General features: G+C 37.3%; 1 protein-coding gene across 1 annotated transcript in view; it reads right to left on the reverse strand.

Annotated features, from left to right (window-relative positions):
* Nucleotides 1–14,023: 14,023 nt before the first annotated feature.
* COL3A1 (collagen type III alpha 1 chain) overlaps nucleotides 14,024–24,673 on the reverse strand; it is a 39,635-nt gene continuing 28,985 nt past the window's right edge. Inside the window, exons 36-51 of the mRNA NM_001076831.1 lie at nucleotides 23,759–23,866; nucleotides 23,268–23,321; nucleotides 22,935–22,988; nucleotides 22,576–22,737; nucleotides 22,353–22,460; nucleotides 21,271–21,378; nucleotides 20,381–20,434; nucleotides 20,155–20,262; nucleotides 19,620–19,673; nucleotides 19,121–19,228; nucleotides 18,773–18,826; nucleotides 18,569–18,676; nucleotides 17,344–17,641; nucleotides 16,478–16,665; nucleotides 15,863–16,105; nucleotides 14,024–15,110 (exon numbers count right to left, since the gene is read on the reverse strand). Coding sequence (NP_001070299.1) covers nucleotides 14,964–15,110; nucleotides 15,863–16,105; nucleotides 16,478–16,665; nucleotides 17,344–17,641; nucleotides 18,569–18,676; nucleotides 18,773–18,826; nucleotides 19,121–19,228; nucleotides 19,620–19,673; nucleotides 20,155–20,262; nucleotides 20,381–20,434; nucleotides 21,271–21,378; nucleotides 22,353–22,460; nucleotides 22,576–22,737; nucleotides 22,935–22,988; nucleotides 23,268–23,321; nucleotides 23,759–23,866 — 1,956 coding nt within the window. The 3' untranslated portion in view covers nucleotides 14,024–14,963. The remainder of the gene's footprint in view (nucleotides 15,111–15,862; nucleotides 16,106–16,477; nucleotides 16,666–17,343; nucleotides 17,642–18,568; nucleotides 18,677–18,772; nucleotides 18,827–19,120; nucleotides 19,229–19,619; nucleotides 19,674–20,154; nucleotides 20,263–20,380; nucleotides 20,435–21,270; nucleotides 21,379–22,352; nucleotides 22,461–22,575; nucleotides 22,738–22,934; nucleotides 22,989–23,267; nucleotides 23,322–23,758; nucleotides 23,867–24,673) is intronic.

Raw genomic sequence — 24,673 nt, forward strand, 5'->3', positions numbered from 1 at the left:
TCTGGCAAGAGCCTCATCATTCATTGCCTTAGACAGGCCAGAAACCCAGTGGTCATTCCTGTCATCCCTCGCTCCCTTACCATGCCAGAATCCTTATTGCTAATATTTTGAATTGTGCTTCCTAAATGCTCCTTATTACCCATACCCTTTGCTCCATCTCCACTGTCACTGTCCTAGTCCACAGTATCATTACTTCTCAACTGGGTTCCTTCAATAGCTTCCTAAAAGATTTTCAGGCATTCTTGCCTTCCTCTGATCCATTCTTCCCAGGAAAGCCAGAGTGATCAAGCTGCAATATAAACCTGAATACATCACCTCACCCTCACCCACCAACCAACACAACACAGACACAGACAGACACAGACACACACACACCCTTTAAAAGCTTCAGTGGTATCTTATAGGATTAAGACAAAATTACTAACAGTCTATGAGGGCTCTGACATGATCTGACTTCTTACCTTTTTCTCAAGCTTCATTTTGTTATTCTCTGCTCGACACACAATGTCTTTCTGTCCCTTTCCTAAACCACGCTCCCCACCCTGTTAAAGGCCATTTGCATTTCTTTTGCCTGGTTTACCAGTACTCATCTTTCAGAGCTCTGTTCAGTGTTGCATCCTCATGAACTCCTGGACTCCTCATCCTTTATTACCTCCCAGATTAGATAACATCTCCCATTAAGAATTTTCTTGGCACCTTGTATTCTTTTCCTTATAGCACAAATCATGATGCTTTCTATAATTATATGATTATTTAATTAATGTCAGTCTTCTCTATTAATTAAAGGGCAGGGGGCTGTTTACAAGGATCCAACATATTACTTAGTATTTGTGTTTGTTCAAAATACATTCATTGGATGAATGATGAGAAAATAAATACTGTATAACTGGAAATGTATATTTAGAGAATATTAACACTTGATTTATGTATTACTATGGTATTATGATTACTGTTTCTATTTGTATTACTGAATAGAAAACATATCAGAAGAAATGATTCTATCCACAAAAGCAATAAGATATTTAAAATAAGGTAAAATGGGAATAATTGCTCCTTTTTCTCACATAGAGAAACTCGGTATTTGAAAAATGCAGTTTTTCCTAAATCAAAGCAAAAATTAAGTACAATCTTACTCAAAATCCCTGTAAGATCCTAAAAGCATGAAACATGACAAAACCATTTTGAAGCTCATTGGAATAAAAATATTAATTTTTTTAAAAAATAAATAGTGATAAGGAATAAGGAAAGGAAGTGATAAGGAAGAGTAATAAGGAATCCACCCCAGACAGAAATGGTGAGTAAGACAACTCATTGTTCCTATTAGATATGAAAAAAAAATAAAAAATAAAAAGTTACCGATCATGATGAAAGAAAAGTATTTAGACATGAATCTATAGAACAATTTAATATATACTTATATTGTTATTGTTCAGTCACTAAGTTGTGTCTAATTCTATGTGACCCCATGGACTGAACCATACCAGGCTCCTCTGTCCTTCACTATTAATTCAATAAATGGTGTTACAGTTACTTGATAGACATTTTACATTTTAAAGAATGGTTTCCTCCCTTAGTCCTTAAACCAAGACATATCCCCAGTGGACTGAATATTTCCATTTTTAGAAAAATCTCTAAATGTAGTATTTGCATAAGATATTTTCAGTAGTTTGATAATCTTGGAAATTTTAAAATATTGAACAATAAGATTCCAAAATTTAAAATCTACATTTTAAATCTTACTATAAAACTCTCAATAAGTGTGCTTAAGAGCTTGTTCAAATGGGGAAATTTTTTGTATTAACTATGACAGAAAAGACTTCATATACTTTACTTGCAAAAACACCCTTTAAAAATCAGTACAAAAAACAAAATTATATATAGCTAATTCAGAAAGCCATAATATAAAGGCCAATAAACATGTGGAAAATATGTAATGTCATTAGAAATAAAAAATGCAATCAAAACAGTAAGATATTAAATTCTATCAGAATTTAACAAATACTAAAATATCTGATTTTGCTAGGTGTAAAAGAAGATGCAGGAAAACACATACACTTCTGTCTGTTTTTCTCACTGGACATGGAAAGTATAGTTAAAGTCATTTTATCAAAGTGGTTTACTTAGAGTTCCTGTACACGTGAGTACATATTGCCACCAGAAGTGATCTGGGGGCAGGAGAAAGAACAGGACACACTGGGATATCTTCCAGGACCATGAATTTTAATGGATGATGAACGGATTAAAATATCATTTGTAAAAGTTGCAGACACAAATATAAAATAGAACAGAACTTAAAATTCACATAACACAATCAATTTCACAATGGTGGCCAATTAATTTACATATGTGCTCAGTCACTCAGTTGTGTTCCCCTCTTTATGACCCCCTGGACTGTAGCTGGCCAGGCTCCTGTGTCCACTGGATTTCCCAGGCAAGAATATTGGAGTGGGTTGCCATTTCCTTCTCCAGGGAATCTTCCTGACCCAGAGACTGAACCTGTGTGTCTCTTGCATTGCAGGCAAATTCTTACCACTGAACCACCAGGGAAGCCCAATTAATTCACACTACTGCCTAAGAATCTGCTGTGAGTGCACGTTTTGCTTGTGTAGTTAATGTAAGAACGTTGGTACCTATTTTTTGTTTGGAATGTAGTATCCAGTTGATGCTATAGGAAGACATTCTATGCTTTGGTGTTACCGTTTTATAATTTTGTGGGTAAAATAGACCAATATATCAACTGAATGGAGTAAATACGTGGTGATAGGTGACCTAAATAAAGTATGGACAGTGGAACCACAGAACTAAGCCATCTAAAGTAGGCTGAGATTTGAAGAAGAGGTGGAGCAAGGAAGACTATCTGGAAAACATTTTCCCTCAATGAGTTTTGAAGGATAAAGACAGTGTCTTGAGCAGTGAGGTACCCCAGATGTAAAGAACATAAACGAGGGCATGCAGTTCTTAAGAGGAGATGTGGCTTATTCAGGGAATCCCATGTAGGCTGACATGGGGATTGTTTGGAAATAAAGCAGAAAGAGGAACCATGAAAGTATGTCAAGCTAAAGAGATTAAAAATTATTCTGAAGAAGTCTTTTTTTTTCTTTGGTAACTATTTTTGGTTCTCAGCTGGGTGTGTAATCATCCTCTCCAGAGGGGCCTTGGAAATGTGTTCATGGTTGTAACAATTGAGAACTATTCTAGGCATTTTGTGGTTGGGCTAATGATGTTGAATATCTTGCATGCAGACCAATCCCTTTGAACAAAATCAAAACCACCCAAAATATCAATAGAATCTTTATTGCAAAATACTGAAGTTTTAAGCAAAGAAGATACATATTGTGATTTGTATATTGGAGAGATCACCTTGGCAGCATTATTCAGGGGAAATTTTTAACCTGAGTGAGACTGACAACAGAGAGGTTAGTTAGAACAAAATTGGAGAAAATGAAACAGGGAATGAGAAGTCAATGTTACTGAGGATGGAGAAAGAGATGAACTCGAAGATATGTAAGAAATAGAATCAACAAAGTCTGATGCAAGAGTGAGAGAGTGAGGCAGCAAGAGATTTATATGAGCCATCACATCAAGGAGTTGTTAAAGCTTTGGGTGGAAATGGGATCACTCAAGAAGGATGTCAGAGGAGAGCAGTGAGCCAGAGCAGATACCGGGAAATGTTGCTGTTTAAGGCGAAAAGAGAGAAAGAAAAGTTGTTTTCCTATTACTAGGAATATTATTTCTTGGTTATAGTGTCCCGAACCTTGGTTGTTAAAGATATGACATGAACTCTGGAAAAGCTTGCCGGAAACCTTCCATGGTGCTTGTCAATAATGCAGTTCCTCATTTTTACACTTTCATGACTAAATTCAAGAGTACCAATAGAAAGAAATATGAAGAAAGATGAACGTTCCGGTTGAAAAATCAATCTAAACAAAGACACCAGTGAGACCATTATAATAAGGAACCCTGAAGATGAAATTGTACTAATTAAGCATAATCCTATATAATTTATGCTTTTAATTCTCTGCTGGATTTTATTTTGATGCCATTAACAAACACCTCAAAAGATACTTAATTCATATAGATGCCTTACCATGGGTCTCTCTTATAAGTTAAAAAAATCAAAACCAAAAAAGGTGCATTTATTTTTTCAAGGAAATGATTCACCACAATTTAAGGAGTGTATATCAAAAGCCCATGTATATAAGCAATTATGGTTAAATGCCATCAATACTATAAGAAATTGGTCTGCACATATGTGAAGTAAAATAAATGTGGCTCCATAAGGTAAATAGAGGAAGGTAGAACTGCAATGTGAACAATTTTCCCAAGAGTTGGAACTGTTATGAGATAGATCTTATAATGAGAGGCAGCTGGAGATACAGAATGACCACAATTGTTAGTCACTTTAATGAGAAAAAAATGCAACAGAAATTGAAGACATCTGTAGTCCAAATGTAAGCCCTGAAGATTCAGATAGGAAGCTGCAGTCCAAACCCCTCCCAGAGACATCTGACAAGTTTCTCTGCCTAGTGCTGTGCTCTGTGGGTTCTCGCAGCCTTCACTCCTTCAGTTCCATGCTCTTGCTGATACCACAGAGGAAAGTTTCCAGGTGGTTTAAGTTCAAGACAAGATGTGAAAATCAGACCCGCATCATTTTTATCTAAGGCACAGATGATAAGTGTCCTTTTGTTTCGTTTCCTTTGTCTCTTCATATCCCATGAATTAATCACTGAATTAATCACAACCTTAGTCCTCAAAATTAAACCCTCCTTTTCTTAAACCATTAAGAACCACAGGATGTCAAATCTGACTCTTGGTGATGCTTTCTCCCCATCACCCCTCCCATCACAGACTCACTGTACTGTCCTTTTCCCCTTTCCTTTGGAAGTTTTGCTCCCTAATGATTTCATTCTGGAGCCAGATGATTTCATCGACCATCTGTATAAGGAAACTTTCCAAATCTACTTAGCCGCCCCTGACCTAGTATACTCCAATCAGCCACACATTTTATCGTGTTCAACCACCCTTCCAAATGAATCACTGTCATGGTGAACTGCCACGTAGAGGGTGGTGAGTAAGACTGGAGTTGTGTAACTTTCCACTGAGCCCGTCTGTGTTAAGAAGAAACATCTCTCCATGACTTCTGATGTCCTTTTGCTGTCCTCATTTTTCCCTCTTAACCCAATTTTCCCAGCAAGTATATCTACACTGTGAGTCTTTCCTCAGTCTAGTCTTTGAAAATAAATGTGCTCTTTCCCATGCCAAGGTTCCTTAGTCTCATCCTCTTCTTCCCCAAAATGTCCTTTCATCCTTCTTCCTTTCATGGTAGGTTTTGTAGGTATCTCCTCTTTGGCTGTAAAATCTGATTCTGTTTCACTTCACTTCCCTTGACCTTGTGCATTCCTCAAGCAAAAGCCTTCCAATATTTAAAATGTTTATATGGGTTTACATTGAGATGCAGATTAAGGGGGGAAAAAAAAAGACAAAGCCTATTGCTTTGCTAAGCTCTCTGGTCCAGACTTTACTTCCAGCCTATTTCTTACACCACCACATGAAACCCATGTTTCATCTGAAACCAGGCTAATATAAGCCGCCAAATATTTCACATAGCCTTTCCCAAGGGCCTCAAAGTAGACATGATGGATCCTTTCCTGTGTCCTTAAGTGCCTTAGATCTCTCTAACAAAACTTATTACTTTGAGTCTTGTGATAGGTTATTTTCTATATTTCATGGAATCTCATTCTCCTTGAAGCTTCTTGAGTACTTGGTTCTGAGGTTTATTAATTGCTCAACAATGTTGTGGATGAAAACAAATAGATTTAGGTAGCCTGGATTCTTCACTATCCTGTGGGCATGGAATAATCATTCCTACTTTGATTTCTCCTCTCTTTTTTTCTTGTTTCCTAAACTGGCTTTCCTTTTCTCTACAGTTTACCAAAATCTTACTTCTTTATTGTACAACTCAAGTTTTATATTCTTAACCAAGACTGTTATAACAATATAATCATCACTGGCCAATTCCTTTTCTCACCTACTATCTATATCTCAGATGGTTGGCCCAGCGTAACATAGCACTTAATTGTTCACCATGTTGAAGGCTTTTGTACCTTTTCATATGGGTTCAACTTATCTTTTCTAGGCAAGACATTCCTAAGGAGGAATCATATGTTATATTTCCCTATAGTGTTTGGCAAAGTGCTGAGAATGGAGTAGGAGCTCATAGTAGGTAATGTGTTGCTCCATTCATAGTCTCTCTTTAAAGTAAAAGCATCAGCTCCTGGAAATATTGTTACTGAGGACTCACAGGCATGCTCCTCAATGAAAATTTCTTTCATTCAACAAGACTGCTTTATAGAAGGTCCTCCCACTCCCCACACCTTCCAGATTCTGGCCAGAGTCAATTACCACCTGAGTCAAGGATACGCAGATACATCCTTCTTACTGTGAATTACAACCACTCTGAAAGGTCATCTTGGTTCCAGAGCTTCTTTTGGATTGTCTCAGTGTCAATTATATGTTGGTCAGCCTCTCATTCTGTTCAAATGTGACTTTCTTTGTCTTCTGAGATGATTCCCCATTAAATATGCATCTAAGTCGTCATCTTAGAGTGTTCCCAGGGAACCTAGTCTAAAACAGAGCTTAAATCTTTTTGTTATTTCTCCCACCTATTTAATTATGAAATATCTCCTTTTCAAAATTGAAACAAGCATCTTATTGCTTTCCCATTGTCACTAAAAACTGTGAAATATAATAACCCCCATTTATAAATTTTATGGAGCACATAGGGTAGCCTTTTTTCTGTTAATAAATATCAGGTTAAAAGATGCCAAGTCATGTAGTGTATTTTAGTGAAAACATGCAGGAGTTTAAAGGAAAATATTTTTTGAACAAGATTTAAAGAGGTGAGAAGGAAAAGGAGGAGGATAAATAAAATCACATAAGAATTTATTTAAAAAATATTGGTTATGGATGATTGCTTCTTTTTAATCTTTATGGCATTGACTCTACAAGTGGTTCTTCAAAAATTTCTGAAAACCTCAGTTGTGGTAAATTGGGAAACAAAGATTTGGGAAGAGCTTTCATGTATGTTTCATAATATAAAATATTTTCACTGATGTTGTATCAAGCTCAGGGAGCTATGACTCAATGGAGAGTTATGTTTGAACCAATAAAGTTTTTCACAGTTTATGACTCACTTTTAAAAATAAGTACATTCCTCTAAGATAGAACTCAGACAAGTAAAATTTTAACATAAACTAGATAAAAGTACAGTCACTCTGATGTTATTTCTGACTTTGGAGCCATTACTTTAATTTTTCTCTATATTTTTCCAAATTTTAACCCAAATAAAATTTTTTTTTCATGGATAAAATGGTATTGTGTCAAATGAAATAAGCAGTATGCAAAACTGCAAGTGTAGTTTGTCACAATTATATCAGCATATATAAAGAAGATTTTAAGGAAGTATCCACTCATGTGAGATGAAGATAATTAATTTTTCTTCTTACTTTTCTCCAATTTTCAGAAATGCTGTTAATGACTGCAAAAATTTCATCCTCAAGGATGATATTTTATAAGTGAAATAGTTTTTGCTTAAATGTTACCTTGAAGGTAAAGAGAACTGTATTCACTTCTTCATCAACAAAGAGAAAATAAAGTGATACTATAACCATGAATTAGAAGGTTTGATAATATAATTATTTGACATCTATAGGACATAGGAAAACTGATATAACCTCACCTGATCTCGCTTTTTAAAATCCATACTTAGTGGCCTTGGAATATATTAACCTTAAGTTTCCTTATCCTCTTGAAGTGCTATAATTCTGAAATTTAAGCAACAAACATTTTTATTCACTCGACACCTAGATCATTACACTTTCCTGCTTTCCCTTCATTCCTATTCCATCTCCTTAGCTGCTTCATCCTCACTTCTCCAACCAGTAAATATTCCTATATTCCAGAGTTCAGTTTTATGTTCTCCTTTCTTTCCACACTCAATTACTTTATGATTGCACACACTTGTGTAGATATAAAAACCATGCATATGCTGAAATTCCTAAATTTATTTCTCTAACTTGGACCTTTCCTCTAACTTTTAGATTTGTATATAATTTCTAACTCGTCAAGTTTACTTAGGTGATTGACAGCCATTATAATTTAACATGCCTTGTTTCGTTAATTCTTTTGTGGTGGTTTAGTTGCTAAGTTGTGTCCTACTCTTGTGACCCCATGGACTGTAGCCTGCCAGGCTCCTCTGTCCATGGGATTCTCCAGGCAAGAATACTGGAGTGGGTTGCCATTTCCTTCTCCAGGGGATCTTCCTGCCCCAGGAATCAGACCCGGGTCTCCTGCCTTGCAGGCAGATTCTTTACTGACTGAGCTAGAGGGAAGCCCTGTAAACTCTTTTATCTTCTCAAATCTTTCACCTTGATAACCTCATCCATCTTCTTGTTCAGGTATTCAATTGTAGCTATTAGCAATTCTCCAAGTTACTCAGGCCAAAACTTTTGAATTCATGATTGCATCTCTCATTCTCTTAGACCACACTTCCAATTTTTTAGCACTTCCTGTTGCCTCTGTATTCAAAATAGATCCATAACTCAACTACTTTTCATCACTTCCACTATTACCATCCTGGTGGAGGTTACCATGATCCTTGGCCCAGATTATTGCACTACACTCCTAACTATTCTCATAGATTCTGCTCCAACATGCTGTTATCTCAAGAGAGCAGATGCAGCAACATTCTAAACCTATAAGCCAAATTGTGTCATCCACTTGCTCAATGGCTCCTCATCTCACTGAAAGCAAAGGCAAAAATCCTCACAACAGCCAAATGAAAGTAGGGTGGTCCCATAATATTATCAAATCAGAATACTTATGAGAATCCCCAGATCCTCAATACTATGAAACATGAAAAGAATCCGCACACACTGGAGCTTTCCCAGGCAAACCTGGACCTTTGGTCATCCTTCCTATGTTATGCCATACAATCTGTTTCCCTCACTATTTCTTATTTATTTGGCTTAGTTGTGGCATGCGGGATCTTTCCTAGTGGCATGCAGGCTCTCTAGTTGTGGCCTACAGGCTCAGTTGCCCTGTGGCATGTGAGATCTTAAATTGTAGACCAAGGATTGAACTTGCATCTCCTGCATTGCAAAGCAGATTCTTAATCACTGGGCCACCAGGGAAGTCACTCCCTCACTATTTCTGTCATCTTTTCTTGTACTAGTCTCCCATGTGCTAACTCTGCCTCAAACACGCTGCCTTTGCTCTTCTTTGAACCCACCAAGAACATCCTTCTCTCAAGGCCTTTGCAATTGCTATTCACTCTGCTTGGAATGGGGGTTTCTCAGGTGGCGCTAATGGTAAAGAACCCGCCTGCCAAAGGCAGAAGACAGATGAAGGTTCAATCCCTGGGTCAGGAAGATCCCCTGGAGGAGGCATGGCAACCCACTTCAGTATTCTTGCCTGGAGAATCCCATGGACAGAGGAGCATGGCACCCTATGGTCCATAGGGTCACAAAGAGTTGGACACGACTAAAGTGACTTGCCACATACTGCTTAGAGTGATCTTCAAGATCCTCAAGTATATTGCTTGTCTCATGAGAAATATTTGAAAACTTAGCGGGGATCTTAGTTAGGCCATAAACTATATGGTCTTTAGTTCCATGAAATGCAGATATAGATTTGTGAACTACCTTCAATGGAAGTGATAAGTAAAGATGTGGAAATAGATGAGACTGTCAGGGAGAGATACTAGAATGACTAATCCACTCTAGTGACTAGATAGAGGAAGAAGAGATAGAGGAGGGATGGTCAAGTAATGGTAGGAAATTCACTTACAGTAGGATATTTTCTCAATGAATGGTACACAGTAGATGACTAAGTGGCTTACTAAATAAATGCATGCTCATGTGAAATAAGCATGAATTAGCATCATCCTGGATGTACATAATCAAAATCCCAACTCAAGCTGAGAGTGACATTCTGAATATCTAGGAATTGGTGATAATTTATAATTACTCTTCAGTAATTTCTGAATTGCATTTCTTTTCCCTAGTGTGTCTATAACATGGTAGCTTAGATTCCTTTTGTAGAAACAGTTTAATAAGCATTTTATAATAAACATTTAAATAAACATGTTTATTTACATGGTTAGAGTTTTAGTTCTAAGTTATACTGTTTGAGTTAGAATTTTAGCCTTCCCTCTTACTAACAAGGTGAACTTGGGCAATTACCAAAATCTCATGCCTTATTTTCCCTTTTTTGGTTAATATGAAGATAATAACCCCCACAGGATATTGAAGTGAGTGATATTAATGTGTAAAGTGACTAAGATGGTGCTTGACCCCTGGTAATTGGCCTGTAGCTGTGTCATTTCTGCACAGGACAGCCTTCAAAGCACTGAGCTTCCTCACTGAAGGTGCTGGTCTATGGACTCATCATCTGGGAATTGGGTGAAAGTACTGTGGCCTGTGTGGTTGCTCAGCTAAGCTCTCTTTTCACCTGCACTAATTTTTTGAATTTTTTTGTTTATAAAAAACTAAGTAAAACTGCCCCAGGCAGCCCATCTAATAGGGCCTATCAAATAGGTTATAATTATAAATTAGCCAACACCAAAGACATTTCGGAATTTGACTTTTTTTTTAAACCATGTCACCCTGCAGTTCTTCTCACTTCCTTTCTGGTAATCTAGAGATGCCTCTGGCATGTAATCCTGTCAACTCCATTGAAATTATGTAATCCTGTCAACTCCATTGAAACTTAAGCTCCAAGAAGCTTATGTCAGCTGGGTTTTTTCTGCTTCCATCTCCAGGCTAAAGACACTCTTACAAGAAGGTTTTCAAAGATGCTGTCACACACTTGCCTTTCATTTCTCAAGACCTTGATGGTCCACCCTGAGAACATAAATTTGAAGGTGAATGGTATGTTACAGATGATAAACCATTCCAAAATTCTATCTGAATATTTTGAGCTACAGCCTCCTTTTGCCAATTTGATATCTCAAATTCATTTACTTTGGGCTGTCACTGAGGCCTGGTTCAGTCAACCAGCCATGTTCATAATCATAATCTTCCTAGAACTCTCTGTTACCCTGACATATTGATAAATTTTGTCTGATCTGGATTGCACAATTCTCCTTTGTCTAGTAACCTCACCACACACTTACACACATATGGCCCAAATTTTAGACAGCATTAATTAGCTAAATTCTTCCATTCTTTTATGCATAAGCCTCCTCCTGAGGTTGGCCTTTTGATTGTTACCCCCCTGAAGCGTTCTGGAATCTGACTTTAGTTATAAATCTGGAGACAATAAACAGTGGTGGAAGTGAGGTTTGGGGAGAACTGGTCTTTTCTCATAGGCATCTGTGTTTCAAGAGAAGGAGAATTATTACCAGACAGGAAATAAAGGGTCTTATTTAAGAAGGCTAGAGAAACATAATGCGAAACAGAAATGTTTGAAGAGCATTAACCCCATGCAAATTCCTGGGTCCTCTTATTTCCCAATTACACAACAATCTAACAGTTAGTCAGAAAATCCATTTAGATTTATGGTGAAGTTTTGTGATCTGCAGAATTACAATTTATATTTGCTTTTCAGTTATCTCAGACTTCTACAAAGGGATGAGTTTTAAAATACATTTTAATTTATGTTTGTATTGTAAAATTGTTTTTATTGTACAGAGAAAGTCTATAGCTTTTCTTTCTGCACCTTGAGTCAAGAAGTTAGGGATTTGAACTTATTCTTTTTTTGTGCATCACTAGAAAAACAGCCATACCCACATGAGTCCTGCACTTTCTCATGAAATTTAAATATATTTTTGTATAGCAGAGGCTATTCATCTTCTTAAGTTTTGGCTTCAAAGTGCAAATCACTCCAGGAAATCAGAGATGATAAATCCTATTCCCATGGACCACTGACTTCTCATCCCAGGATACAACTTGGATTTTCTTACATTGATCCCTAACCAGTACAAACATTTGATCCCCGAATTTTCCATTTTCCTGCTCCCTGCCATCACTTCTGTTATCAATTGCTAGTCTAGTCAGGATTCTTAGTTGCAAAAACCTTAAACAACTTTGACTTATTTAAGTAGAAATGTAATTTATAGATTTTATTTGAAGTTTGGGAAAATTCAGAGAAAGCTATAGAACCCAGGTTCATAAAATGAACAGATATGAAGAGAATGTTGACATCCAGAGCCACCTTCAAAATCACACTCCAGAAGCAGCCTGGTAAAACCAAAGAACTGGGCACTGGATACCATTTCTGTCACTACTGGCCAAGTTATTTTAGGAACCTGGCTGTTGCTGCCCTGACTACAGCTATGACCACCATCATTCTTCTTACTTGTATTACTTTTCATTTTTTTAAAATAAGATTCCAGTATTTGTTGTGATTAAAAAAATATGGGAATAACAAAAATGGATACTTTTTAAGTGAGATAAAATATTTGATCAGAAAGTCAATATTATGGATTCATATATGTACAAATAATAATTTACACTTAATTTTAGTGTGATCATTGGCACAATAAATCCAGAACATTCAATTAAAATACATGTACACACTTATAGAGCTCCTAAGTATATCCACATCCTAAGCCCTGGATTTTGGAAATATGCCACATTACATGGTAAGACATGAAAGAATTAAAGTTGCATATAAAATTAAGTTTTCTAATCAACTAACTCTTCAAAAAACAAAGAAAAACTAACTCTTCAAAAAACAAAGATTATGGCATCTGGTCCCATCACTTCATGGCAAATAGATGGGGAAACAATGGAAACAGTGACAGACTTTATTTTGAGGGACTCCAAAATCACTGCAGATGGTGACTGCAGCCATGAAATTAAAAGACGCTTGTTCCTTGAAAGTAAAGCTATGACCAACCTACATATTAAAAAACAGAGACCTTACTTGGCACACAAATGTCCATCTGGTCAAAGCTATGATTTTTGCAGTAGTCATATATGGATGTGAGAGTTGGACTATAAAGAAAGCTGAGCACCAAAGAACTGATGCTTTTGAACTGGTGTTGGAGAAGACTCTTGAGAGTCCCTTGGACTGCAAGGAGATCAAACCAATAAATCCTAAAGGAAATCTGTCCTGAATATTCATTGGAAGGACTGACTGATGCTGAAGCTGAAAGTCCACCTGATGAGAAGAACTGACTCATTGGAAAAGACCCTGATGCTGGGAAAGATTGAGGTGGGGAGGGGAAGTGGACGACAGAGGATGAAATGGTTGGATGGCATTACCAACTCGATGGACATGAGTTTGAGCAAGCTCTGGGAGTTGGTGATGGACAGCAAAGCCTGGAGTGCCGCAGTCCATGGGGTCGGACACAACCGAGCGACTGAACTGAACTGAACTGAGCTGAGCTTAGAGGATAGGTGGACAAAGAGTCTTGGCATATGATTGATGGCATTTTTATTTTTGAAAGTATTATTATTAATCATAGAGTGAATAAATGTCAAACTATGAAGTCAGGTATGTAAGATGATACTGCTATTATTTACAGTAGCTAAAAAATTAATAATGTGTTGGTGGAGAAAATTAATAACTTACATTGCCCTGATCCAAGAGGGCAATGAGGTGGTGTTTAGAAGTGGTAGAAAAAGCCTAACCTTGCAATTATTCTCAATGTTAAGCTCTGTTTTGCTAGACCCAGCTTATTTTCTTCTAAATTACCAGAAATTTCCTCCTTTATTACTCACACTTTAGGGATTCGCTAATTTACCATGTTACTATTTCCAGGGATTGTGTCAAATAGAAGCCCTTGGTTTTCCACATGTCCCAAGGAGTTCTGTTAAATATGATCTAAAAATCTGCAAGATTCCCCATTGAGCATTATCTCTCTTTCCATCATGAGTTATATTATCTCATATTCCTGAAGGAGCATTATTGTATTATTAAGTGAGAGAGCTAAGACTCAATATGCTTTTTCCAGGAAAATTCACTGGAGTTCCTGAGTGCAAACGTACATCTATGAAAAGCTGACAAAAGCCAGGAATGTTTTATTATGATCTTTTATTATGGGTGTCTGTCAGAAAAAAAGATCAACAACCACATACAAGCTTACAGAGTTTAATTTCAACACATTCTCTGTGTTACTGTGACAAAAGCAGCCCCTTTATTAGTTTTTTGTTGTTGTTGACTTTCACAGGATGCAGGGAAAGTGTCTCCTGCAGTGATACACCAGGAAACATTTTTGACAGGAGACAAGTACAGATGGTGCAACTGTGTTTTGAATGCAAGGCAACAATTCTGACCTAGAGTTTTCAAAGTGAAAATACATTAGCACCAGACCATGTGTCTTTAAAGACTTGCCAAATATTGGTAAACTTGACCAGCAATGACCAGAAAAAAGAAAAGCACCTTTAAAAGCAGTTGATATTCAAGACTAATTATGGCTTCAAAACTATTTCTTTAAATTCTTGCACTACATTCTACTTTTTTTTAAACCAATATTTTAGGAACGTAAGTTTTGGCATTTCATACAAATTTTTTCATCTTCTGGGACTCATAGAATTCATTTATGTTTCTGACCAGGTTGAGGTAGTTGAAACAGGAAGTTCTTTTCTAATTTCTTGCTTGACTGTTTCAGAAGAAAGGTAATCTTTTAATGGTAAGCACCGTCATTGCTCTGAAAATGGGCTAGGATTCAAAGAATGTAACGCAGTGTTATTGGAAGAGTGTTGAAGTTTATTTATTATAGCACCATTGAGACATTTTGAAATTGAAATTGGTAAAAAAATAGAACAATAAGCATTTGAACTGTATTTGGTGTAATAGCAAAAACAAATATCCTTTTTTGGTCAAATTACACTTTTTTCCCAAGAATTTTGGAAATAAATAACTGGAACTTGGTCACTTGTACTGGCTGACAAGATTAGAACAAAAGGAACATATGGAGTGTGAAGCTTTTTCTGGGACTTTGGATAGAGTTTGGTTTATAAAAAGCAAACAGGGCCAATGTCCGCACCAAATTCTTGATCAGGACCACCGATATCATAGGGTGCAATATCTACAATAGGTAGTCTGACGGCCTTGCGTGTTTGATACTGGAAGACTGTTTTGCCCCATTCCCCAGTGTGTTTCTGTAAAAAAAAAAGAGCAAATACAAAATGTAAGTGATAATGACATTACAATTATTTAGTTTTTCTGATGAAGTTTTAAAAATATTTTGCTTAAAGGGAGTTACCAACTTAAAGTTGGTAACTTGCAATGTATACATATAAGACTTGCTCCAGTTCAAAGTGATAATCCTCCCAGCAGATAAACCATATCATTAACCAAAAGCCTTACAGTACTTCAGGGTAAACCCAACAGGGAGATTGCCACAGGCCAGTGCCTTCTCAGAAGCCTCAGTTCTGATCAATACTACCAGGTAGGGAGCTAGTTTACTAAGAAGTAGATAGTTCTCTTACATTGGAACTTGTGATATATTATTAATATTAGGAATGAATTCTCCTTCTGTTCATAAAGGTAATAACAAAGGGTTGATTTAAAGTAACCTTTAAAATTAAAAACAGATTTTAGATTGAGATCGTATGATGGCAGTTATGTAGAATGGATAATAACCATCTAAATTATCTGATAAAATTTATATCATGGGTTTAAATTTCAATGGCTTTCATAGCAATTAGTTTTCACCAGGAGGTTGAGAAGATAAACTCATTGTTTGTGCCATTTAACCTTCCCTGGAATGAATCAGTATTCAATATAACTCACACTGAATGCCATCTTTTGTTCACACTCATTATTTTTATTCCTTCTTTTAAAAATAGCATGATTAAATGAGCAAGCTGAGCTCATCATAAGACATGCTTATAAAAATGCTGATACTTACTGTGCAACCATCCTCCAGAACTGTGTATGTGAATTTGCTATTTCCTTCAGCCTTGAATTCACCTTCATTTGACCCCATCAGCTTCAAGGCTTTCTTTACATTCCCACTGGCATGATCCATGTATGCAATGCTATTCTTGCAGTGATATGTGATGTTCTGAGAGGCCCGGCTGGAGAGAAGTCGGAGGAATGCCAGCTGGACATCGAGGACGTCTTCGGGAAGTTCAGGATTGCCATAGCTAAACTGTGGTGGGGAACAAATAAAGCTGATCAAACATTTTAGCAGCAATTATGCCTAGTGGATTTATACAGAGAGTATGGTCACAGTAATATAAATTGTTTATGTATTTTATCTACAACTTTTTATTGCATGTATAATATATAATGTCAGAGTAAAGAAGATCTTAAATTTGAAAGAAAGGTGATTGTGTATTAAGAATCATTTAATCTAATTTAGCTTTGAGAAACAAGTTATAATTGCTATCTGAGTATATACAATCTTTTGCACCTTTCTATTTATTAACTATCTTTGCTTTGCGATGAACAAATGGGAGGAACAAAAAATTAGGGAAGCAAAGATAAATCAGTTAAAGAAAAATGGCGTATCTTTTCTTACCTGAAAACCACCCTCCATGGATTCTCCAAACCAAACATGTTTCTTCTCAGCACCAGAATCTGTCCACCAGTTCTTCTGTGGGATAGTCAAAGGACTGGCACTTATGCACGTTTCCCCAGTTTCCATGTTACAGTAGACTTTAATAGCATCCAATTTGCAACCTTGGTTAGGATCAACCCAATATTCTCCTGAATAGTCACAAAGAGGACAATGGAATTGGTTATGAAGTCCAGTAATGGGATTTAGGCCACAATGATTTTGTAAGGCATTCATACTATAGTCTATCCAGTCGCAAGGAGTCTGACTCAACTGGAGTGACTGAGTGAGGCATTCACAATGTTGATTGCCAATGTATTTGTATTTTACATATTTCTACTTTTTAGTGTAGCATAATAGAGGAACTTTGGGATAGTTTCATAATTTGAAAAATTTAGTAATTAGATTATTATAAAAACTATTTCAATGAATATAGGTTACAATGATTAAATTGCAAATTATGCCTGCATCAAATTACAAATATTTGATCCTGAGAACAAAGTGATATATGTTGTTTATAACTCAAATAACTTTGTGATGATATGAAGAAATGTGCCCAAACATGATTTGTTTTAAAATTTCTACAAAATTGTCTTTAAATTTTCCTATATTGGAGTATTTCAAATTTATGTTACAGTTTAAGTACATCTATAAAATTCATGTTTTCTTACAACATCAAGGAGTTTCAATTCAGCTAACACTATTTAAGGATTATTCCTGCTATATAATATCTTCTACTCACAGTAAAAATTTCCTTTTCCCTAAATTTGAATACAGGCAGTTTTCTCTGTTATCTTGTTGCTATGAGTGTGAAAGTTTCCCCAACATACCACTCTGGAGTTCAGGATGGCAGAATTTCAGGTCCCTGCAGTTCCGTGCAGGGTTTTTACGGGAACCATCAGGACTAATGAGGCTTTCTATTTGTCCATTGACTGATTTGAGTGAGGTCATAATCTCATCGGTGTTGATTTTGAAATCTATCGGTTCATCTCCATAATATGGGGCAAAACCACCAGCTTTTTCGGCTCCAACACCAGCAATGGCAGCAACCCCGCCAGCACCACAACATGGACCAGGGGCACCAGGAGGTCCAGGAGGGCCTGGTTGTCCTGGGTGGCCTGGGGAGCCCTAGGAGGAGTAAGAACATACATCACTGATATGTAAGAACATATGTCATTGATGTGAACTTGTTTGGTATCCACAGAAAGAATACATTGCTAGCCCAATAAAATGTCTTACAAAGAATTAATACATTGTGTAAGCATAATTATTTCGATACAAGTTTGGGTTGTTTTTTGATAGAATATTAACCAATTTATAACTATAATCCATTCTTAGGAAGTTTATTGTGTTCTACTGTATAGGAAGAAATGGTGTTAGATCACAAATTTTACTCTATCATGTGTTCTAAGATGTTAGCGATTCTAATGCTGACAGGTCAGAGGAGTTATGATCAGGAAACCTAGATTCTGACCCCAGATTTATCATTAACCTTGTGGTTTGGGGTTAACCACTTAACTTTGTGTTTAATTGTGTAACTTGTGGGGTTAATAGTTTTTCTTCCATTTACCCCAAAGGCGTGGGATAGGAATGTGTTAGAAATGATGGTGTAAGCAGCAAAACAGGAATAATCACTGAAGCTGTTTGAGCAGTGGAATGCATCAGTACTTTAAACCTGTCATTATGATGATCATAGTTGTGAGCTGTCTAATATGAGATCAGCAGTGGCAGAGTTCTTTTTATTCACTGAGCTATTTTCCTTTTATTCACTGAACAGTTTTCATTCTGCTAAAACTGTTATCTGATCAGCTAACTGTTATCTGATGAGTAAAACTGTAAGGAAGGTTTTCTTGATTGCTCCCTGTTATGGGCAGTGTGGTGGAGAAGTTTTCATGTGGTGGAGAATGTCCTAAAGTCAGTGTTCAGTTCCTAACTTAAGTTCGGTAATTGTATTGTGTTTAACTAGCCATCTCAATTTTAAAATATTGCAAAGTGTTTCTGAAAATGTGAAGATGATAGCAAATTAAATACACATGTTTATAAGTAATGTCTTACCTCAGATCCTCTTTCACCTCTGTTACCTCGGGGCCCCGGTGGTCCAATGGGACCAGGGTGTCCACTTGCTCCGTCCTTTCCAGGGGGCCCGCTAGGTCCAACAGGTCCCTAAGAAATGAACATGATATCACAATGCTAGAATACTTCCCTGCAGTGCAAAAATGTTAAAACATGGAACTTCCAATCTCTCTCTCTTGTACATACTCTGGGGCCTGCAGGGCCTGGACTGCCAACTGCACCTTGATGACCAGCGGGACCCTGAAAGGAAAGGAAGGTGCATTTGAGTGATGCCTTCAATAAGCTCAGTGAACTGTATTTTCAAGGTCAGATCAAGAAACTTGAGGCTCAAGATGAACCATGAGCTCTTTTTCCTTATTCTCCCCATTGTCTCATGCCAACTACTATTTCAAATAAGCCCTTAAATTGATTTCTAATCTCTTGTAGCATAGGCTTTTAGAGATGAACATTCTTCCATTACTGATCTCTAAAGTGTGCCTATCTCATCAGTGAAAATGCATTGAGAGGACTTTCTAGCACAGCGGATGCACTTACCGGAGATCCGGGGGCCCCTGGGTTGCCAGGGAATCCGCGATGTCCTTTGATGCCCATAGCACCACGCTCACCGGTTTCCCCTTTGTCACCGCGTGGGCCTTGGGGACCCTTTACAAACACATTTCAAATTAGGATCATACACACACGCGTCGGAAAAACAAATTAGAACTCACAACAATTAAGTCCATTTTATAATATTCTACAAGCGAGAAGTCCCATCGACAGACTGCGTACATGCAACTATACAAAATGCTGTGGTTGCTTCGATTTTGGACTGAGAATTGTATAGAGCCCCAATAATTGCCACGTATACACACGGCCCCAAGGACATTTTCGATCCTAAATTGCTTTCTGTTTCATCAAAGGACAGTTTAAATTTGGTTCCATAGTTATGTATTTATTCATCCCTTTTTCCTGAACATGCTAGAAAATAGACTGTTTCCTACACCATAGACTTAGTTAAAATAGACAACAAACAAACAAACAAACAAACACTCACAGGAGGACCTCTTGATCCGGCAGGACCGGGGGCCCCAGAAGGACCAGCAGGGCCCTAAAATAAAAATACACAAATAAACACAGGGGGAGGTGTTTGCTTTTTGATATAGATTTGTTTTATTTAAATGCTAATCTTTTCATTGTGGGAGAATAATGGTATGCTTGCTGATACTACTGAAAGTTAGTATTACTGTTTCCTTACAAATCCTTGACCTGTTTATAGCTTTACCTGGGGGTCTAAACAGGAAAAAGAGAACATCCTGTTAGTTCAACTCTATGTTGATGAAGTGCATATACACTTGGTGTGATTAATACCATTTTGAATTTAAAAAATGAACTCTTCATTGACTATTGCCAGAAATCTCTCATATATCTTTGTCACCACAATTGTCTAAGGAATGACTAGTATACAAAACTGTAAAACAAATGAGAGTAGATCTTTCGGTTGGCAGATATGACATTCTATCGTCTATCTACTGAGTTCTTTATTGCGGAAAACGGATAAGTAAGGAACGATGGTGTTCATTAGAACTCACAGTTTCTCCTCTGTCACCGCTCTTTCCAGCTGGACCGACAGGACCAGGAGGGCCTGGGTGACCAGGAGCTCCAGGGGCACCAGGAGAGCCATTTTCACCACGGTCACCCTGTGGACAAGATCACAGTTCCAAAATCGATCTGATCAGCAGTTATTGCTTTAATTACATCTATTAAAAGGTATAATTAAAACCTACAAAAAAATTACTGTACTTGGGTTTATTATACCTTGGCACCTGGAGCTCCATCTCGGCCTGGCAGACCATCTGATCCAGGGTTTCCCTGATTAAAGAAAAAAAATAAGAAAAGAAATCAAAATTTTTGGAACTATTTAAATACCATTGAAGCCATACATTCTCAATGGGTAAAATATCATTCCTAAAGAGAATAAAAACTGGTTCTTTGGAGTGAAAAATCTTAGATGTGACGATGGGTGTGGCCCTGCAAGGGTTGACAGTGCCTACACGGAGAGGCAGTACACCCGTGATTCTACAGTTTCACAGGGTAAGCGAGAAAGAAGTGACGAGGAAACTAAAAAGCGTTCTTAGGAGAGAGGTAATACATAAAAGCTCGACACACAGTAATTTAAGCAGATAATGAAAATCTACAATTTAAGAAAGGACTAATCACAGATAATATGCAGAATAGTTTTACCCGGAAGGAATGCTGTAAACTGGGGCTTTCCCCATCCCCAACTAGAGTTTATTTAGCTAAAGGTCATATCCCTCTCCATTAATGATCATTCACTGCATAAATATTAAAGAACATGAACAGTTAAGGCTGAGTTGTAATAAATTGTAATAGAAAGAATATTTATTACTAGAGAAAGAAGGTGAACTTTGATATGTGGCAATATTTACACTTCTAGACCCAAGTAAGGCCAATTTGAACCTTGCTTAAATGTTATGGAAGGCAGGAGGAGAAGGCAATGACAGAGGATGAGATGATTGGATGGTGTTACTGACTCAATGGATATGAATTTGAGAAAACTCCAGGAGATGGTGAAGGACAGGGAAGCCTGGTGTGCTGCAGTCCAAAGGGTCTCAAAGAGTCAGACGTGACTTAGCGACTGAACAACAGCATGCCTCATTGGATACTTTCTGAGAACTAGTACTTACATCTCTTCCAGGCTCACCAGCTGTACCAGCCAGACCAGGAAGACCCTGGGGGCCAGGAGGACCACGTTCTCCATTCTGACCACTAGGTCCTGGTTTACCATTTTCACCCTGTGTACAAACAAAGAAATTCATATTTCTTTCCAGGAAATCAATTAATATGATACTTTTAGATGTCTTTATTTCCCAGGGATGAACTTTGTATTATTCAATTCTTATGGAATTTGTTCTTAAAACTATCCCTGCCAGAGGAAAAATGCTTTGGGGAACAAACTTCTTGTATGTTCTAACTTGTTCAATGAACCTGGATGCCTGAGTAATTACATTGATTATCATATTCGAATACATCCTAATATGAGGTGCATAAGTAGACATGGCTATTGTAAGAAAAAAAATAACGATTAATCATCATGAAACCACAGGTTTATGGTGCCCATTAGAATTAGGTTATATCGAATGTTTGGCTCTATTTAAAGAATATACATTTATTGGATATGTTCATATAAATCAAATAGACTTAAATGTTATATTGTAATTTCACTACAATATTATATGACTATCAGTTTAAAAGGGTGCTCAAAGTGTCAAAATGTGAGCCCTAATAAGATACAATTTTATTACCCTATTTGCTAAATGGATATTTAAGACGCTAAGCCCTAGGATGTTATAGAAGTATCAGTGAAAGAAAGTCAGGAGAATAAAATAAATTGAGTTGATGGATAATTGGTATCAATTAAAGGAATCACAGGTCTACAAGCTGAGATTATTTTCCCCTTCAAGACTGACAGTCAGCAAATGGAAGAATGCTGACAAGTTTCCTAACAGAGGTATTTGAGATGACAAGATATTTCCTGTGATATCAATCTATTTGTGTTGGTGTTCACAGTTGGTCTATGATGTGCATTGTTTTTGGATTCCAGAGCCTCTTGATAACATGCATGCTTCCTGAAACTGAAAATATCGAGAATGTGCATCTAATTACAGGAAAACTTGTTCATTACATACTTGCTATGGTCGTGTGATGTCTAAAGACTATCAGTCTTCATAAAGGAAACCAAGGTCCAGTGAAAGATAGCTGCACTCACCTTGATGCCCTGTGGGCCGGGGCTGCCCCTAGCACCTGGCATGCCTGGTGGGCCTGCAAGACCTCGTGCTCCAGTAAGTCCTGCAATTCCTAGTGGGCCTGGAGCTCCCTGTTGTGATGGACAATGAAATCTTGGTTACTCTTTGTGTGACTATGTTTTCCTCTATTGATTTGTGATTGAAAATAAAACTGTTATTAATCAATAGAGCAAAGAAAGCACTCACCGGAGGGCCCTGGGGGCCAGGTGCTCCCCTCTCACCTGGTGGACCAGAATCACCCTTTGGTCCAGAGATCCCGGGGCTGCCAGGAGCACCATTACTGCCAGGTGGACCTGGGGGACCATCTTTGCCTGGAGCACCACTGGAGCCTGGGGGGCCTGGGTTACCCTACAAAGAAGTGTTTGATATTAGAATATTTTATAATGAAAAAGTACATTTTTTCTTCCCTCTTTCACCTGGATTCGAATAATTTTATATGGAATTTAATAAAAAGAGAAGTTGCAGTGGATAAGTTTCTCACCCTATGCATATATGAGTACTCTTTATGGAATATATGGCTTAAAATTATTTTAAAAAGTACTTACATTACTGCCAGGAGGGCCAGGAGGACCACGACCACCGGGGAAGCCAGCAGCACCCTGCAAAATGATAAATACACTTTTGAATGTCAAAAATCAAGGAGAACAAATAATTAACTACTAAAACAAATATGAAATGTAAGAAATGTGGTAGGAACTGCATTCTATTCTGAGATTTATGGTTTGTTTTTTCCTCTTGGAATTTACATATAACTCACACATGAATACGTGATCATCATTTTATACTCTCTGGAGGAAACTAGGGCTTTCAAAGCAGTTTTTATACAGATTGATATTGATTAATGCTTTTCAATAGTAGTCAAGACGATCATTACTTACAGGACCACCAGGACTGCCACGTTCGCCTTTGACACCTTGGGGGCCTGGGGGACCCTATATGGAATGGAGATGGAAATTGTCAATAGGAATAGCATTAAAATCAAAATTTGGGATTAGCATTAAGCCTTTGAAAAATCAGTAACTCTGCTTATTATGACAATCATTTACAACACATACAGTCATTATGTTGTACTTTAAACTTATACAATGCAATGTATATGTCAGTTTTATCTCAATAAAACTGGGGGAAAACACTACAGCAGAAATGAGAACCTACATCAAAACACAAAAATAGTAACTCTCTGAGGACATGAAAATAACTTGATGGAGGTAACTAGATTGTTGGAGCCCAGCTTCAAACTCAGAACTGTATTCCTACAAAACCTGTATTCTTGTCACCATGAAAAGCTCTATCTCGGTGTGAAAATATTAAATTATTGACAAACCTAAGTACTTTCTTTTAGAAGGCTTAGAAAAAGAGAGATACTTACGGCAGGCCCAGAACCTCCGGCGGGTCCTGCGGCTCCGGGAGGGCCTCCTTCACCTTTCTCACCAGGAGCGCCTCTTTCTCCTTTAGCACCAGGCTCACCATTCTGGCCCTGCATTCAGAAACAAACACAGCCTGTGAACTGACACCCTTCACGGTGCACTGGGCTTATCCTTATTTTTTTCTTCAGAAAATAGAATTCTTCATGCAGAGAGATATTTTTAATCTATTTTTAATTTTTAAATTAATTTTTATTGGAGTATAGTTGCTGTACAATGTTGTGTTAGTTTCTGCTGTACAGCAAAGTGAATCAGCCACATGTACACATGTATCTCTTCTCTCATTTGGATTTTCTTCCCATTTAGGTCACCAAAGAGCATTGAGTAGATTTCCCTGTGCTATATAATAGATTCTTATTAGTTATCTATTTTATACATAGTTATGGATATATTTAGATGTTAAAATAAAATTGGAAGAGTCTCTGAAGACCTGGAAGAAACAAAGTCAATGAAAATGTTTCCATGATAAAGATTTCCCTGGTGGTCCTGTGGTTAGGACTCCATGCTTCCACTGCAGGTGGCATGAGTTTGACCCTTGGTTGGGGAATAAGGTCCCACACCCCACATGAAGCCACCAGAAAATAAAAAGAGTTTCCATGATTAAAAAAAAAAAAATGTCCAGAAAGTGGTACGATTGCCATTATTTTTTATAAGGGAGAACCTCTCTCTAAGGATTGTGCATTTCAAAGCAAGCACCAATAAATGCATTTGAGAAAGATGGAGCTTAGAGGAAATTTTATTTAGTACCATTTAAAAATGGAAGAACTTTAATAAAAACTTTCAGAGTGCTTTAAATCTAGGAGATCGTGTTAGTCTTATTAATCTGGTGTAAAGGCAGGCCAGGTGTTTTTGTATCCATC

This window comes from Bos taurus, chromosome 2 (genome assembly GCF_002263795.3).
Source record: "Bos taurus isolate L1 Dominette 01449 registration number 42190680 breed Hereford chromosome 2, ARS-UCD2.0, whole genome shotgun sequence".
Taxonomy (NCBI): Eukaryota; Metazoa; Chordata; class Mammalia; order Artiodactyla; family Bovidae; genus Bos; species Bos taurus.